Source organism: Leopardus geoffroyi, chromosome B4, assembly GCF_018350155.1.
Source record: "Leopardus geoffroyi isolate Oge1 chromosome B4, O.geoffroyi_Oge1_pat1.0, whole genome shotgun sequence".
Classification (NCBI taxonomy): Eukaryota; Metazoa; Chordata; class Mammalia; order Carnivora; family Felidae; genus Leopardus; species Leopardus geoffroyi.
Window position 1 is genome coordinate 24146750 of NC_059341.1, and position 19101 is coordinate 24165850.

At 37.1% G+C, this 19101-nt stretch overlaps 1 protein-coding gene across 6 annotated transcripts in view; it reads left to right on the plus strand.

The window, feature by feature from the left end:
• MYO3A (myosin IIIA) overlaps positions 1-19101 on the plus strand; it is a 246003-nt gene that overhangs the window by 143297 nt on the left and 83605 nt on the right. For 5 of the 6 annotated variants that reach the window (XM_045465685.1, XM_045465684.1, XM_045465681.1 and 2 more), the window contains 3 exons: positions 5786-5912; positions 10565-10775; positions 15836-15983. In XM_045465685.1, the coding sequence (XP_045321641.1) occupies positions 5786-5912; positions 10565-10775; positions 15836-15983 (486 nt within the window). Of the gene's footprint in view, positions 1-5785; positions 5913-8208; positions 8740-10564; positions 10776-15835; positions 15984-19101 lie in introns of those variants that run through there. The other variant, XM_045465686.1, reaches the window with a different exon arrangement.

Below are 19101 nucleotides of genomic sequence, written 5' to 3' on the forward strand. Positions count from 1 at the left end.
ATCTTTTATTTCAATTTGTGCATCTCACAATCTTTGTCTAAGATTAGAAACAACTTTCTGTCTGCTTTGTTCACTTAACTCATAACTTGTCCTAAACAGATATAATTAAGTTCTTTGCATGCCTGAAACTATGTAAAAATTTAGTACATTTCAGTCTTTCAGATATTCTAAATGACTAACACAGCAGTCTTATCAGGAATGATAAGGACTTTCTAAACTTTCTAGTCATCTAACTAAATCTTAAACACTTCAACTTATTAGCCCTGAAAATATAATAATTTAAAATTACTAATGTAGAAGATCAAGTATTTTATATATTTGAATACACTTTGCAAATTATGTTATGCTTTTAAAATTAAAATCATAAGTATATTACCAATAAGTATTTAAATTCAAATCACAAAAGTTAATTGCCAGATTTTTTTCTATGTCTCTAATATTATCTCAAAGGTTTTAAACAGTTAAGAATAAACACATTGAGGGCGCCTGGGTGGCTTAGTCGGTTAAGTGTCTGATGTTGGCTCAGGTCATGACTTCGTGATTCATGGATTTGAGCTCCGTGTTGGGCTCTGCACTGACAGCTCAGAGCCTGGAACCTGCTTCAGATTCTATGTCTGCCTCTCTCTCTGCCCCTCCCCTACCTGCTCTCTCTCTCTCTCTCTCTCTCTCTCTCTCTCTCTCTCTCAAAAATAAACAAACATTAAAAGAAAAAGAATAAACATGATTATCCCAAGGTTATGCATCTTATTCATCAATTTAGTAAAAAAGCATTGATACTATATTCCTTTGCTAAGGCTGCCATAGCAAAGTACCACAGGCCATGTGATTTAAGTAACAGAAATTTATTTCCTCACAGTTCTACAGGTTAGAAGTCTGAGACAAGGTTAGTTTCTTGTAGAGGGCTGTGAGGGAGAATCTGTTCCATGCCTCTTCTCTACCTTCTGGTGATTCCCTGGCAGTCCTTAGTGACCTTGGATTTCAGAGGCCTCACCTTGATCTCTGTCTTCTTCTTCACATGGCAGTCTCCATGGGAAGAGTTCTCATACTCTTACCATGTGATCCAGCAGTCAAGGTCTTTGGTATTTACCCAAAGGAATTGAAAATTTATATCCACACAAAAACCTGTGTACTAATGTTTGTAGTAACTTCGTTCGTAGTCACCAAAACTTAAAGTAACTGAGACGTCCTTCAGTGGGCGAATGGATAAATAAACTGTGGCAGATCCTAATAATGGGGTATTATTCAGTGCTAAAAAGAAACGAGCTATCAAGCCATGAAAACACATGGGGGAACCTTAAATGCACATCACTAAGTGAAAGAAGCCAATCTGAAAGGGCTATAGACTATATGATCCCAACTATATAACATTTTGGAAAAGGCAAAACTATGGAAACAGTAAAAGACCACGGGTAGTTATAGGCTGCGAGGAGAGGTGAGTAGGCAGAGCACAGGGGATTTCAGGGCAATGGAAATACTGTATGGTACTATAGTGGTAGATAGGTGTCATTATACATTTATAAAAATCCAGAGAATATCCAACACCAAGTGTGAACTCTGATGTTAACTATGGACTTTGGGTGACAATCATGTTTCAGTGTAGGTTCATTGGTTATAACACATGCGTCACCCTAATGCAGGATGTTGATAGTGGGGAGAGCTGGGTGTGTGGAGCAAGGAGGACAGGGGCTAACTGGTAACTCCTATGCTTTCCACTCAGTTTTGCTGTGACCCTCAAACTGCTCTAAAAATCAAGTTTAGGGGTACCTGGGTGGCTCAGTCAGTTATGCGTCTGACTCTTGATCTCAGTTCAGGTTTTGATCACACAGTCATGAGTTCAAGCCCAGCATTGGGCTCTGCACTGGATGTGAAGCCTTCATAAAAATAATAAATAAATAAATAAAAATAAAGTTTATTTATTAAAAAAACTATAATAAAATACAGAAAGTAGAAATACATAAATAAATAAAATAATAAATAAAATAATAAATAAATAATAAATAATAAATAAATAAATAATAATAAAATAATAAATAAATAAAATAAATTAATAATAATAATAATAAAATAATAAATAATAAATAAATAAATAAATAAATAATAATAAATAATAATAAATAATAATAAATAAATAAATAAATAAAAATAAAGTTTATTTATTAAAAAAACTATAATAAAATACAGAAAGTAGAAATACATAGAAATAATCCATATAGAAATTCAGTATAGGAAATGATCCATACCCTTTGGTTCCAGGAGACTGTAGAGTCCTTGAGAACAGAAATTATTCTTAGTTATTGATATATCCGGTATCTGACATAGTGCTTAATAAATAGCAAACAGATGCTGGTTGGATGAACGAATGGATGGGTGGATGGTTGAATAAGAGATGTAGTACAAGAAACTTCTGGAAGAGGAAGAGTCCTTCTAACAATTATTTTGCCTTGGGAAGATTAACTCAGTGCAGACAGAGTAGTGACCTTGCCCCACACATGGTGTTTTTTTGGTTTGTTTTGTTTTTTACAAATTCTTTTAACATTTATTTATTTATTTTATTTTTTATTTTTTATTTTATTTTTAATTTTTTTTTAACATTTATTTATTTTTGAGACAGAGAGCATGAACGGGGGAGGGTCAGAGAGAGAGAGGGAGACACAGAATCTGAAACAGGCTCCAGGCTCTGAGCAGTCAGCACAGAGCCCGACGCGGGGCTCGAACCCACATACCGCGAGATCGTGACCTGAGCCGAAGTCGGACGCTTAACCGACTGAGCCACCCAGGCGCCCCAACATTTATTTATTTTTTGAGACAGAGAGAGAGCATGAACAGGGGAGGGTCAGAGAAAAAGGGAGACACAGAATCTGAAACAGGCTCCAGGCTCTGAGCTGTCAGCACAGAGCCCGACGCGGGGCTCGAACCCACAGACCGCAAGATCATGACCTGAGCCGAAGGCGGACGCTTAACTGACTGAGCCACCCAGGCGCCCCCCCACACACATAGTTTTGGGTTGCTGTCTGTATGGGCAATCAGCCTAGTGTACAAGCTCAGAAGCAGAGCGGGAATGTCCAGAGCAGCAGTGGAGTAGATCGGAGCCTGATGCATCAGAACAATGAAGGTCTGACTTGCCAGAAAACAAGCCAGAAACATGTTTCTCCTTGAAGATACTGCAAGAGCAGTAGCAGTCCAGCCTCCTCAGGTACAGACAAAGCAGGAGGTGGAGTAGATAGAGGGAATTGTGAATATTTTCCAATCTCTAGGGAGCACTTGGAGAGTATGCTTTTCCTGTAAGCCACTCTTCTTCCTCTGTGGGAAGGTATAGTGCATCCAGTGAGCTGGGAGGCAGGATTCAAATCTCAGTTCATTCAAAGTCCATGGAACATTGTTAGATTGTTTTACGCCTTGGTAGTTTTGTTGTTTTTTATTTTTGTTTTTTTATGCCTTGGTAGTTTTATATGTAAAATGAAAAAATGTTCTTTTGCTTATTATTATTGTCAAATAAAAATCGTTCTGGACTCCTTGGGGTGACAGCATCAGAGATGATTAGTCTTTGTGCCACGAATGACCCAAGTGCCTGGTCAAGGTCATACCCGTGCCCGAGGTCAGGCCCCTTTGAGCCCCCTCAGTCTAGCTGCCAGACCCAGACTGAGCGAGGGCCCTGATTTGCTGTCTTCTGAGCCTCCAACTGTACTCCAAATGAATATTGTAATTACAGGATATCAAGGGGAGCCCCAGTCTAGAAAGATTACACAGTTCTTCTCATAAACAGTTGAATTAAGAATTAAATGTCGATTGATTCAGCATGTGATTCTCTGTAATGAATCTCTAAATGCTGTTAAAAATCCAGCTTGGGAACTTACACACCTGGACTTTCTAGTCTGTAACTGACACACAAAGTTTTGAAGGAACACAGTTTTCAACAGTCTATTTCAAGGCATATTCCTGGTGTCATTTATCCATAACGTCTACAGTTTCCTCAAGAAAAATACAGCAGGATGTCAGATGCTGTATTTATTTCCCCGCCTGCCATTAAAGCCCACACTTGTTGCCTCTTTACAAGTTATGCATGTTACAAATGGAAATTCCTTACCAGGAGAGTATTCTTAGAAAAGTGATTCACATCCAGCCTATCAGCACATTTATTGTTCTACTTCCAAAATATACCCCAGTGCATTGACTTCTTTCTGTCTCCACCATTTACTATTCTAGTCCAAGCCATCATCATCTCTCACTAGACTACTGCGATAGCCTCCTGACAATTCCACTTTTCTGTCTGCTCCCAATCCATTCATTTCCACATAGTAGGCAGATTCATCAGTTTAAAATATCTCAGCTCCCTGCTTTGAAATCTCTAGTGGCTTTACATGGTGATTCAAATGAAGTCCAAACTCTACAGTGAGCCCAGAGGGCCTGGCTCATGCTCACCTCTCTGGCTCCTATCACATCATCCCTCACTGTCCTCCAGCCCCACTCTTCCTTCTTTCCTCACGCAAGGCCCTTGCCCTTGCTGTCCCCTCTGCCTGGAATGTTCTGATTCCAGTTCTTCGCCTAGGTGGTTCCCTCGTCACCAAGGCCTCAGCTTCTCAGAGGGCAGCTCTCCCTAACCTCCCCAACTCAAAAGGCCCTCCCTGCCCTTTTCAGTCACTCTCCATTGCTCCTCTATGTGTTTTTCTCTTCACATCCCGTTTTGTTACTGAAAATGTCATGTTTGTCTATTTGTTTCTTAATGCCTGCCCTCTCACTGCCTAAACACCCCAAGGGAACAAAGATCTTAGTTTTGCCTCTTCTGAATCCCTTGTGACAAGAGCAGTGCCTGGCATAAGATGTATATTTATTGGATAAGTGAATACCTAGATATATACAGATATATCTATATATTCATTCAGCAAATATATTTATTTAAATGTTTATGTATTCATATGTTATATATGAATGAAAAAATGTCCCTGAAGATTTTTTTCACATCCAGTTTTTATCATGACTTAGAATGTTGGAGTGGATGGAATAATCAATTCTATTAAGTGTAGGAGCTGGATTAAAATAAAGGCAGCAATGTAAGAAAACAATAAAGATTTTGTCTGTTTCCTATACCTTACTGCACCTTGAACATAGTTGGAATGGCACCAAGAATTACCATAGACTCTTTGATAAAATGCCTTCTATGCCTCCAAGAAGAGGTGTGTGGTGTGTGTGTGTGTGTGTGTGTGTGTGTGTGTGTGTGTGTTTCTGAATATATTTTTATGTACCTTATTTAGGGTTTTACTACTATAAATTCTAAGCTGTAGTCCAGAGTTCTCATGCCTATACTTAAACGATACATATCCTTTGATTTTGATGCTGGGATCTTTGGGTCTTTCTTCCTTAGCTCCCTTTATTAAGCTCACTTTTAAGATGGCCTCAAGGAAAATGACCATCTGGAAATGACCACATTAAATCCCAAAGTTAAGTATCATAGACCAATTTTTCTGTGGCCCAAGGAATTAGATATTTTTACCTCCTCTGAGGGGAGCTCCTCATTTATTTTTTTTTCTTCATACTGGCATTCACAAAATTTTTTTTTTATCACTCGCCAGGTAACAGGTACCATGCTCACCTCTCATATTAAAATAACAAATGAGACTGAGCCTACTTGGATCTTGGCCTACTTGGGTCTCAGAATGACATCATTGTCTATGGGATGACCTTCTTATGCTGGAGCCTTAGAATTCTTACCCAGTCTGTCTCCAGCCATAGTCACAGCCTTGCTATATGCCAGGGAAGGTGATGTTAACATTTTCATGGTATGTTTCAGCAACTTGGAAGTATATACAGTATACTGGCTGCAATCATGAATGTTGGAAACATTGAATTTTCTTCTGTGGCAACTGAACACCAGCTTGACAAGAGCCACATTTCCAATCATGCAGCTCTGGAAAACTGTGAGTTTTATTATCTTCTGTTCAACACTGAACTCTTTTTTTTTTAATGATTATTTATTTTTTTAATTTTTTTTTCAATGTTTATTTATTTTTGGGACAGAGAGAGACAGAGCATGAACGGGGGAGGGGCAGAGAGAGAGGGAGACACAGAATCGGAAACAGGCTCCAGGCTCTGAGCCATCAGCCCAGAGCCCGACACGGGGCTCGAACTCACGGACCGCGAGATCGTGACCTGGCTGAAGTCGGACGCTTAACCGACTGCGCCACCCAGGCGCCCCATGTTTATTTATTTTTGAGACAGAGAGAGATAGAGCATGAGCAGGGAAGGGGCAGAGAGAGAGGGAGACACAGAATGTGAAGCAGGCTCCAGGCTGTGAGCTGTCAGCACAGAACCCAACGCGGGGCTCGAACTCATGAACTGTGAGATCATGACCTGAGCCGAAGTCAGACGCCCAACCAACTGAGCCACCCAGGCGCCCCAACACTGAACTCTTGAAAAATGTCTAATGACATACTTGTAAGTGTCACATAAAGACAATTTCAAAAAAAAAACTTCAAAAAAAAATAATTTCAAGCGATTGTACTGATAGAGAATCCTGAAAAAGAATATTCAGATTCAATTTGCATAAAATGAAGCTTTTAAAGTCCAATATTTAAAACACATATTCACGCCTGCAAAATAACTGGTTACTGAAGAAAACCTTCCTAAGACTAGGCTTTAGACTGTTTTAGGAGCTATTTACATTTCAATGTAAAAACACAGAAAATATAATTAAAATTTAGTAAACTGATCTGAAAAGAGTTAAAGTTATTATTTGATAGATTTAGTGTATATATCATTTTATTTTATTTTTTAAATATAATTTGTTGTCAAATTGTCTTCCATAAAACACCCAGTGCTCATCCCAACAAGTGCCCTCCTCAATGCCCATCGCCCAGTTTTCCCTCTCACGCCCCCCATCAACCCTCAGTTTGTTTGTTCTCTGTATTTAAGAGTCTCTTATGGTTTGCATCCCTCCCTCTGTGTTTGTAACTTTTTTTTTCTCTTTCCCCTCCCCCATGGTCTTCTGTTAAGTTTCTCAAGATCAACATATGAGTGAAAACATATGGTATCTGTCTTTCTCTGACTGACTTATTTCACTTATAAGCAATAAAGACTTGTATATTTATTTTCATACTGGATGAATTTTTATACTCATTCATCCTGGGTTAACTGATTTTGCAATAATTTTGTATACAAGAAAAGTGCAATATTGTATTTGCTTCAAATCAACTTTTTTCTCTATCTAGCAGAGTTTAATGAATTATTCCAATAACTTAAGGTTTCCCACTGCTTTTCTGGCGGCACAGCTTTTTTATTTAGAATATATGCTATTTTTTTTTTATTTTTAATGTGGGCATATGCCTCTATAATTCCAGATCTGTTATGTTTCATATATAATGTAGAGAATCATGATATAAATTTTTATTTATATATTTTTTCTGATTTATACTTAATCAGAAACAGAATGAGCTGTTTTAGGGTAAATTTCAGAGGACCAGATACGAACCATCCTAGTCTGGACCTGTCCTTAGATCCCTATCATCTCCATGCCACTTTGTCTCTGGGACCAGCTTAGTAATACAGAAGAACTGAGATTGGCATGTAATGATTGCCGTGGACCTGAGAACCTGTTCTGATTTTTCATATATAAATAAAGTTAAATGACCAGAAGATATTAGACTAATAGTTGTTTTTTTGTTTTGTTTTGTTTTTTTTCTGGGCCATGGATCTCCCCCTGGCCCATGATGAGCCGGGCCTTCTTCTGGCCAATGTGCTGTAGGCTATGTAGATCCTGGGCTGAACCTTCATTCAGCAGATCTAATATTTTTTGGCACCCATGGGCCAGTAGTTCCAGGTTGATCTGTAGCTCCCAGCAGTCCCCAGTTATCAGATGTGGAAGGGAAAAACAGAAAACTCCAGTGATATATTCAGATCTCACCATTGATCATAATTAGAAGAGTTATCAACATTGAAGAGAATGATTGACCACAGAGATATTTGTAGATTATGAATATATACTCAGAAACTAACAAACTAAGAACTGACTTTGATAATTGAGAACCTATTTCTATATAGGAAACAGTCGTATGGGTCACAACAGATTAATATTTATATGAATATAGTTAAAATTAAAGCACTTTGTGGAATAGCCTTTTTTGGCAAATAAAAATTTTGCTAACTTATAATGATTTATAATTAAAGTTGCAAGGAATTATCTCCAAACCAAGGCCATGTTTCCTGATGGTTTTACAGGTGCATTGTTTCAATCAGGGGCAAGTTCTGGCTGTTCTGTCTCATAAATATCTCTCAAATCTGACAACTTCTGTTTATCTCCATCATCTTCGTTCTCACTGAAGACAACATCACCTCTCACCTGAGCTAAGTAACCTCCCAATTGTTCATTCTACATCAGTTCTTGAACTTTTCCAGGCCATTCTCCACAATTCATTCAGAAACCACTTAATGCATGTATCTAGAAGATTCTCTCAATCTTTCTTTCCCTCTCTCCCTCCCTGTCCCTCTCCTCCTCCCTCTATCTTCCTACTTAAGTTTCTTGATTAGCTTCCATTCCTTCTAGATAAAGATGATCAAGACTAGAAGTTTGCCTTATGAGGTATTATACTTAGCAATATATCCCCAGGTAAAATGAACAATGCAGGAATAGAAGTAGACATATTAATCAATGGGAAACACTATTCAGAAACAGAAACAGATCCAAGCAGAATTGCCAGAAATGGCATTACAAATCACTAGGGAATCAGTGTTGTAGGGACAGCAAACTGGCTAGCCACTTAGGGGAGTGGGGGTGGGGGGAGATTCGAATTCTTGTCATACACCATATACCAAAATAAATTACAAATCTATACCATTTAAATGCAAAAAATAATAAAAGTTCAGGACAAGAGTGCGTTTATATAATCCTGAAATGAGAAAAGACTTGAAGGATTTTATGTGCCAAAAACCAAAAGCAGAAAGGATTTTTAATGGATATTTGACTACATAAATATTAAAACTCTTTCATACTAACAAAAGAAAAATAAACGAAATTGCAATACAGGTAAAAAATAAAAGAAAATATTTGTACTATACATATAAGAAATATGTGTAAGCTATGAAGAGCTCTTCTAAGCTTATTAGGAAAAGACAAATATATCAATGAAAAAAGGGAGTTTATAAAATAAAACCACAAATTACTAATAAAAATATGAAAAAAAGAAAGTATTTAGCTTCACTAGGAGTCAGTTAAAAACAAATTGAAAAATGAAGGCATTTTTTCCTATCAAATAGGCCATTCTCAAAAATAATATGTGGTACCCATGAAATTGCATTAAAATTGTTTTTTTATTTGGCTGATAAGAATGTAATTGGTTCAGGGTTTTTGAAGAATAGCTAAATAGTATACATAAGAAGGCTTAAATATGTTTATATACACTGAACCAATTACTGATTCTAAGCAATTTATACTAAGAAAATCATACGAAACAGGAACACAGATTCATACACAAAATATTTATCCCAGCATTCTTTACAATTATGAACATATGGAAACAACCTAAATATCCAACAATTTAAAATTATTGATATATTATGATATATAGCAGACTATTATGCAGCAAATTAAAATTTACAAGCAATATTTAATAAAGTGAGAAATGCTTAAGATATTAAGATCAAATATATGTAGAGAATAGTGACAGTAAACATGCTTAAAAGGAAAGAAATGCAGAATGTTAACTTGAAAGGCAAGATATCTACAGTGGACTTGTATTACCTCTACAACGTGAAAACAATATTTAAGCAAGGTCCAGTGATCTTAGCCACATAGCTGAAAACTATCTTGTCCCAATGCTAAGAGTAAAATTCAAAATGTTGAAAATTATTTAAAAGGAGAACTGATTTTAAAAAATAGTCTGTCATGTGATACTTTGGGTTAAAGATGTTTTATATTAAAAAATGAGTTTTATTCCCTGAATTTAGGTATTTTTCATTTAAAATTCCCTGTGATATTTAATTACCATTAAATATGCATGTTCCAGGCATCACACTTTAACAGAATTTAATTATTGAAATATATAACTGAGAAGTAGTAGGATACAAAAATACATTAATGTTGAGATAAGGTTTATGCTGTTTTGGTTAAATATTGCAAAAGTTAGGTAAAATACATTGGTTTGAGCATATCCCTCAAGTCTAAGTAACTTCCAGTTAATTTCTACATTTTGAAAATGTGTATATGATAATGGCGTCCAAATTATACCAAATTTATTCATTATGCTTATAAATTATTTCACATAATTCAGTGAAATTATGTTTGGCATCATGTAAACAACCACTAGCTTGTGCCAATGTTCCCTCCTGTCAGCCAGTTCAGTTTGGGTTGTGCTGTATTTATTATATGGCAGCCTGCATGTGACCAGTCAGGGAGAGAAAAATGATCAAGAAGAGACACAGGACTCCTACTCAACAGCAACTTATTTTTACATTAGAAAGTCTTCACATATTTCTTTTATGTCATTTGAAGAAGGTAAATTAAGACGTTTTCATTCTATAGGAAATGACTTCATTGCCATAACTTTTTCTAACAACACATCTGTTTGTTTTTTTTTAGCTGCTTCTTTGCTTTGCATTCAGGCAGATGAACTAAAAGAAGCTCTTACCTCCCACTGTGTGGTCACTAGAGGAGAAACCATTATTCGACCCAATACGGTCGAAAAAGCTACTGATGTCAGAGATGCTATGGCCAAAACTTTATACGGGCGTCTCTTTAGTTGGATAGTCAATCGCATTAACAGCTTATTGAAGCACGGCACATCGCCAAGGTAAAAATTCTCATGGAAACATTTTTTTCCCCAAATGTCAGGTGATGTAAATCTGTTTTCTAATTTATTGATTTGTATATGAGTCCCTTTGAAGACGTTTCTAATTGCTATCGCTGAATTATTACGGTTCTATCTCAGTAGATCTGCTTTATTTCCTAGTAGCCCTTTATTAGGCCAGATAGCTATAAAAATGCAAACGTCCTGGAACACAAAAACTGTAGCAACATGAGTAAACATGAAAAGTGAATTTTTAAAGTGACATCAATTTATATGTTCTTTTAATAGGAAGGTGTACTGCAAAGTGTATACCATTTTATACTTTCATAAAATGTCATTCCAGCAGGTTTTTTGTTTGTTTGCTTTGTTTTGAGGGATTGAATTAAATCTTGAAGGCAAAGGAAAGCTTTCTTTTTATATTTTAACTCTCACTATAATCCTGTAAGGATAGGAATTATGACCTCCAATGAAATTTGGTTCCAAAATGTCCTAAGTAAATAGTAAATGATAGAGTGAATATATGAACGATAATGTCATCGTTTATGCCCTGCCTAGTACCCCATCTTAGAAATAAAGAATCACAGCCACCACTGACTGAGTACTCTCTATGTACCAGGGATTGTGCACAGGTATAAACCCTTCCATTTACACCTAAAGCTTTGTTCTGCCACAAATTACACAATCTGTAGAAATTGTATACAAAAAGCAGGATAAATGCCTACCTTAAGTCACCTTGTTCACATTTGCTTACTAAGCATAAAAGACTATTCTATACACATTTCAGGCATGTAGTTCAGTCATTTTTCCACGAAGGTCCATACCACATCATAATATTATCCAGAATGTCTAAGAGATTATCCATTATTCCTCCATGTTCTTAACTCTCTATCCCCCAGAATTGCTTCTTTCTCTTTCTGCTAAACTGCAACCTATCTGACTGGGTCTGCAAATCAAATTCCAATTTGCCCATTCTGATTTAATGATCAAAACACTTTGTATGTTCATGTGTGGCCATATGTATGATGCCAAGCTTTCAGATGAAAATGGAAAAATTCCAAAATGTTCACTATCTATGTATTCCACAGATGACTACATTTTGCTACTTATCATATGCATGTTTGCACTAAGGCGATCTGCTGAAAATTCCACTACAGCCTATTTACTATTTGGTAACTTTCCTTTACCAAGCCAAGAAAGCCAGCCAAATCTTAGATTTTCAAAATTTTTATAGAAAGTTTAACAAACAGGGGCGCCTGAGTGGCTCAGTTGGTTAAGAATCCGACTTCGGCTGAGGTCATGATCTCAAGGTCAGGGAGTTCGAGCCCCGCGTTGGACTCTGTGCTGACAGCTCGGAGCCCGGAGTCTGCTTTGGATTCTGTCTCGCTCTGTCTCTGCCCCTCCCCAGCTTACACTCTGTTCTCCCTGTCTCTCAAAAATGAACAAATGTTAAAAAAAAGTTTTTAAATAAAGTTTAACAAATTAAAATAAGACCATTCATATAGCTCAGCAAAAATCTGTCAAGATTTATGTTAAGATTTTGAAGAGCCTGTATACTGTGCCAGTCTTTTCCACTAACTTGTTGTGCTACCCTTGACAAATTACTGCATTTCTCTGCATCTTGTCTTCTTCAGCTATTAAATAAAGGCATGTAATGACAAATCAGTGGTCTTAGTTATTGATGGACATCTTGGAGCCTTTTAAGGATCTCTTGAGGGATGCCTGGGTGGCTTAGTCAGTTCAGTGTCCAACTTTTTATTTTGGCTCAGGTCATAATGTCATGGTTCATGGGATCGAGCCCTGCATCGTTCTCTCTCCTTCTCCCTTTGCACCTCTCCCACTCCCTCTCTCTCTCTCTCTCTCTCTCTCTATCTAAAAAAAAAGAAAAGAAAAAAAGAAAGAATAAAAGGATCTATTGAAACTATGTTCTTCACTCCAAAATTTAAAAAATGGATATATTTTCACATACCCACCAAAATATTGTGCATGGTTGATTCCAGCCCCCTTGAAGACCATTAACAGACCCAGGTTAAGAATCCCTGAATGAGGTCATCTCTAAGGTCCTCCTGGCTGTAACACACTATTAGATGAATTAAATATCTCAGCAGGATCCTGTGGGATAATTTTTTAAAAGAATAATAATGTTGACTAAACCAGCATACATTTTCACTTTCTATTCAAAATAGGAATTTTCAGAAGTATTTGTATAGCTTTCCTTTTGTCAATCCCATCACACAAAGGGTCCTATAACTTTGTGTTCTGAGTTCAGTCAGTTCTTCCGAATACAGAGAGCATCCTTCACTTCCCAGCATGAGGTTGACAGCTGTCATTTCTAAATCACTTCCTCACACAACACTAAGCGTTAACCTAGGTTACATAAATAGTGAGCACAGAGAAATGTTTGTACTCTCCTTTTTAAAATCACATGAAAATAACTGTAATGCATATATTTCTCAGAAGAGGCAAACTTTTGACCAACTATCTAGCCTTTAATGAACAGAGAGGTAACCATTATGGGGGAGCAGGAAAAAAAGTACATTTGGAATATTTAATTATAAAATAATATTTAAGATAGACTCCACCAAAGTCTGCTAGAACTGATACATGAATTCGGCAAAGTTGCAGGATACAAAATCAATGTATAGAAATCAATTGCATTCTTATACACTAATAATGAAGCTACAGAAAGACAAATAAAGAAACTCATCCCATTCACAATTGCACCAAGAAGCATAAAATACCTAGAAATAAATCTAACCAAAGATGTAAAAGATCTGTATGCTGAAAACTATAGAAAGCTTATGAAGGAAATTGAAGAAGATATAAAGAAATGGAAAAACATTCCATGCTCATGGGTTGGAAGAATAAATATTGTCAAAATGTCGATACTACCCAAAGCTATCTACACATTCAATGCAATCCCAATCAAAATTGCACCAGCATTCTTCTCAAAGCTAGAACAAGCCATCCTAAAATTCATGTGGAACCACAAAAGGCCCCGAATAGCCAAAGTAATTTTGAAGAAGACCAAAGCAGGAGGCATCACAATCCCAGACTTTAGCCTCTACTACAATGCTGTAATCATCAAGACAGCATGGTATTGGCACAAAAACAGACACATAGACCAATGGAATAGAATAGAAACCCCAGAACTAGACCCACAAACGTATGGCCAACTAATCTTTGACAAAGCAGGAAAGAATATCCAATGGAAAAAAGACAATCTCTTTAACAAATGGTGCCGGGAGAACTGGACAGCAACATGCAGAAAGTTGAAACTAGACCACTTTCCTACACCATTCACAAAAATAAACTCAAAATGGATAAAGGACCTGAATGTGAGACAGGAAACCATCAAAACCCTAGAGGAGAAAGCAGGAAAAGACCTCTCTGATCTCAGCCGCAGCAATTTCTTACTTGACGCATCCCCAAAGGCAAGGGAATTAAAAGCAAAAATGAACTATTAGGACCTCGTGAAGACAAAAAGCTTCTGCACAGCAAAGGACACAATCAACAAAACTAAAAGGCAACCAACAGAATGGGAAAAGATATTTGCAAATGACATATCGGACAAAGGGCTAGTATCCAAAATCTATAAAGAGCTCACCAAACTCCACACCCGAAAAACAAATAATCTAGTGAAGAAATGGGCAGAAAACATGAATAGACACTTCTCTAAAGAAGACATCCAGATGGCCAACAGGCACATGAAAAGATGCTCAACGTCGCTCCTCATCAGGGAAACACAAATCAAAACCACACTCAGATATCACCTCATGCCAGTCAGAGTGGCTAAAATGAACAAATCAGGAGACTATAGATGCTGGTGAGGATGTGGAGAAACGGGAACCCTCTTGCACTGTTGGTGGGAATGCAAACTGGTGCAGCCACTCTGGAAAACAGTGTGGAGGTTCCTCAAAAAATTAAAAATAGACCTACCCTATGACCCAGCAATAACACTGCTAGGAATTTACCCAAGGAATACAGGAGTACTGATGCATAGGGACACTTGTACCCCAGTGTTTATAGCAGCACTCTCAACAATAGCCAAATTATGGAAAGAGCCTAAATGTCCATCAACTGATGAATGGATAAAGAAATTGTGGTTTATATACACAATGGAGTACTACGTGGCAATGAGAAAGAATGAAATATGGCCCTTTGTAGCAACGTGGATGGAACTGGAGAGTGTTATCCTAAGTGAAATAAGCCATACAGAGAAAGACAGATACCATATGTTTTCACTCTTATGTGGATCCTGAGAAACTTAACAGAAACCCATGGGAGAGGGGAAGAAAAAAAAAAAGAGGTTAGAGTGGGAGAGAGCCAAAGCACTCTTAAAAACTGAGAACAAACTGAGGGTTGATGGGGGGTGGGAGGGAGGGGAGGGTGGGTGATGGGTATTGAAGAGGGCATCTTTTGGGATGAGCACTGGGTATTGTATGGAAACCAATTTGACAATAAATTTCATATATTAAAAAATAATAAAATAAAATAATATTTAATTGCATTTTAAAGTAGTTGATTATAAAATAAACTCAAATACATTTTTGTCTTTCCCCAAGTTACCATTTTTTCTCTATTAAACAATTATGAATGAATAACTTAAAAGTAAATAATGATTCTTTAAAAGAGGTGAAATGTTTTTAGCAAGATGTTTTAATTGTCCTAAAGTGAAAGACTAAAGACATCCTTACACAGAATTTTTGCTTTTCTGGTATGATTTTTATTGAATATATGTTTGTGGTCTTCTGAGTGCTGGCCAGGTTTTCCGTATGATTCATGACTCACTCGGGGCTGTGATCTTGTACCCACAAACCCGTAGGAAAAAGTATAGGACAGGTTTCTGTAGTACAAGGAAAATCTTGTCTCTTTTACATATTAAAATTGATGCTACCTACTTTATGTTTTATGGAGGGAAACTTTTTCAATTAAGAAAATTTACACTCTGTGTCTTGGTAGGAGTTTCTTAGCTAAATCACAAAAGCATATTCTGAGACACCCTGCTTTCCATTCCCTCTTAAGAAAATAATTAAGGACTCAATAATGCCTCTTTAATTTTCCAGTGGGAACGGTGATGAGCTGAGCATTGGCATTCTGGATATATTTGGCTTTGAAAACTTCAAAAAAAATTCCTTTGAGCAGCTGTGCATTAACATTGCAAATGAACAAATTCAGTATTATTTCAATCAACACGTGTTCACATGGGAACAGGTAAGTCGTCATGTATGTGTGTGTTACATGCAGAATTGTACTAATGAAGCAAGACTTAGATCATAGGTTTAGGGCCTTAAACATATAGACAAAGGAAAGATTTTCTTTTCTCCATGCCTGTAGTAAAAACAAAAATAAAACCAGAAAACAAGTATGAATTTAGTGTCTCCATATGAGATGCCCTTCCTTGAAAAACCAATGCACCCTTCTCCAAAACTTAGCAAGTCTGAGCCCTTATACACAAACAAGTTTCCTTTGGAAATTTAAGTCAGCAGATGTGTCCAACTGTTTCTCTTTCTGTAGACTGTGTAGCTGGAACTCTGTTTGAAATTTAAATATCCATCTAAAATGCATTAAACTTCAGAATTCCGGTAACTAGGCAACAGAACACAAGATAATGGGTTTGATGCAAATGCCATGAAATGGCAATTTTGACAGGGTACAATATGTAATTTATGATTCAGCTTCAAAAATCAGAGACTTACTTGAATTGCATTTGGCAAAGCTGTAGTATTAAAATTATTTAAATTATTTGATCAAGTCTAAAAGCAGCAGTGGTCATATTTTGTGTCATTTAGTGTGTCATGTGTCTCCTATAAATAATATCACATTGTTTTGTGCTTACTGAATAGAACTGACGTTTTTACTTAAATTTGAGATAAACGAGAGGTACATGAACTTCTTTTGATTCAAAATATTTAGGCTTATTGAGAATTTACTTTAAAATTGCATTTTGAGGGGCGCCTGGGTGGCGCAGTCGGTTAAGCGTCTGACTTCAGCCAGGTCACGATCTCGCGGTCCGTGAGTTGGAGCCCCGCGTCGGGCTCTGGGCTGATGGCTCGGAGCCTGGAGCCTGTTTCCGATTCTGTGTCTCCCTCTCTCTCTGCCCCTCCCCCGTTCATGCTCTGTCTCTCTCTGTCCCAAAAATAAAAATAAAAACGTTGGAAAAAAAAAATTGCATTTTGAAAACACTAGTCACAAAAGAAAACCTCTAGATATTAACATTTCTTAGGCCAAAAAAGGGACAAAAGTGTAAGGTTTTACCTGTGTTTGCATAGCTCTGATCTACCCCAGGATCTTGTTCTATCAAATGTTCATTCCTCTCTTCTTTCTCACTCTGTGTCTCTCTCTCTCCTCTTTCTCCACTCTTCTCCATTAGCGCACGCAGTCCCGTAGCCTAGATAAATAATGAGATCTTTAAAAATTGTTAAAAACAAAAGCCTTTCTCCAACCTGCTTATCTCAGTAGCTATGGCCTCTCTCTTCCCTTCACAGTCAAGCTGCTTGAAAGCATATTCAGTATTCATTGCATTGTATTGATTTCTTCTCTACCTGAGTATATGAGTCTGTAGCATCTGGCTCTGACCTCGCCCACTCTCCTGGAATGGGCCTTCCTAATCTCATCAGTCATTAGTATCAGAAACATTTTAGTCTCTACATGATTAGCCTTTCTGTAATTTTCAACCCTGTTGATAAATTCCTGTTTCTGGGAAACCCCTCCTTTAGCATCCCTAATACCATCTTTCTGTTTCTCTGCCATCTTCCTGTCACTTCCTGTACCATCTCATAAATCAGTCGTTCTCAACCCTGGCTGCATATTAGAATCAGTGGGTACTGGAAAATCCCAATGCCCAGACCCTGTCCCAGACCAGTTAAATCAGATCTCTTGGAATGAGACCCAGGCATCAACATCTTCTAAAGTTCCCAGTTTATTCCAATGTGCAGCCAAGGTTGAGAATTACTGTCCTAAATGTTAACTCACGAAAGAGTTCTATCCTCTACCCCTTCTCGTACTCACTAGGAAAGATCATCCATTTCCATTCTTTCGATCACCCCCTTCATGCTAGTAATGCTTAAGCCCCCATCCAACCCACCTCTCTTTTTGAACTCCTGGCCTCCTTTTAAGGCAGCTTCCAGAACTTTATCTAGAATTGAACCCATCATCTTTCCCTCTCACTTATATTCTTCCTCAGCAAGTGACATCTCTATCTGCCACTTACTCAAGCCAAAAATGCATTTCATTTCTCATTACTGAAATCCAGAAAATTAGTGAGACTTGTTCATGTTTCTCCCTCCTCTATGCTCCAGTAAAAATATTTGGTTTATATTTGTGCCTTTCTCACTAGGCTACAGACTCCTTGAGGTCAAGGATTATGTCTTAATTCATTTTGAATCTTCAGAGCTTGACATACAGCAAGTGTTCAAAAAATACTTATTAAATGAATGTCATCTTGCTTTGATGTCTCACAGTGTTCACAAGATCCATTCTAACCAGAGCCTGAAACAAGTGAATTTTGTTTTTTTCTGTTTGTTTGGACTTTTTGATGGGGATCTATTAGAATTACCTTCTTCATGGGACCAGGTGCATCTTCATGTATTTCCCATGCGATTAATTAGCAACTTGTGTTGGTAGGATTCTGTTATTTTTCCCTTTTGCAGGTTGAGGTTAGGACATGGTTTGATTGGAACTAGCCTTTAAACCAATGTACATATCTTTCAAAATTATTTGCTTTTCATTTTTTATAGAATGTTATAGTTTATAATCCATTTTGATAGCCTTGAATTTCATCCATGATCCTAATGCTGTTACTGCTTTTGTCTTTGGGCTTGCTACAAATGAAACTATTCTGGAAGACTCTTTTAAATATCCTTGAGAGGCTTTCAAGACAAAACAACTCAAAATTGTCCCTAGCAAATTAAGATTTCAACTAGAATCCAGGATTATACAAAGCAGTTTGAGGAATTGAGGCCATTCACAATCCTTTCAAGTGCCTTTCTAGGGTAACTACCCAAGAATCTCTGCTTCATAATCTTATGGGACAGGCATTGGCAGCTGAGTGATCAGGTTGATGAATGTGTGATCCGCTGGATATGGGATTAGTCAGTGATTCTCTTGATTTTAACATGTGGGTGTACACGTTTGGGTTTTTTTCCACTCTGTCACTTCTCTGTGAGTGCAAAAATTGTAACTGAGAAATGCTAACTATAGCTGTGTGTATTAGCTATCACAGGTAGAGAACACACAACACACTGATTTCTATAAATGAGAAATAGCTATGAAGCCAAATCATAAATTAAAGTTATGGTCACACTTTCCTTGGTGAGATATAATAATAACT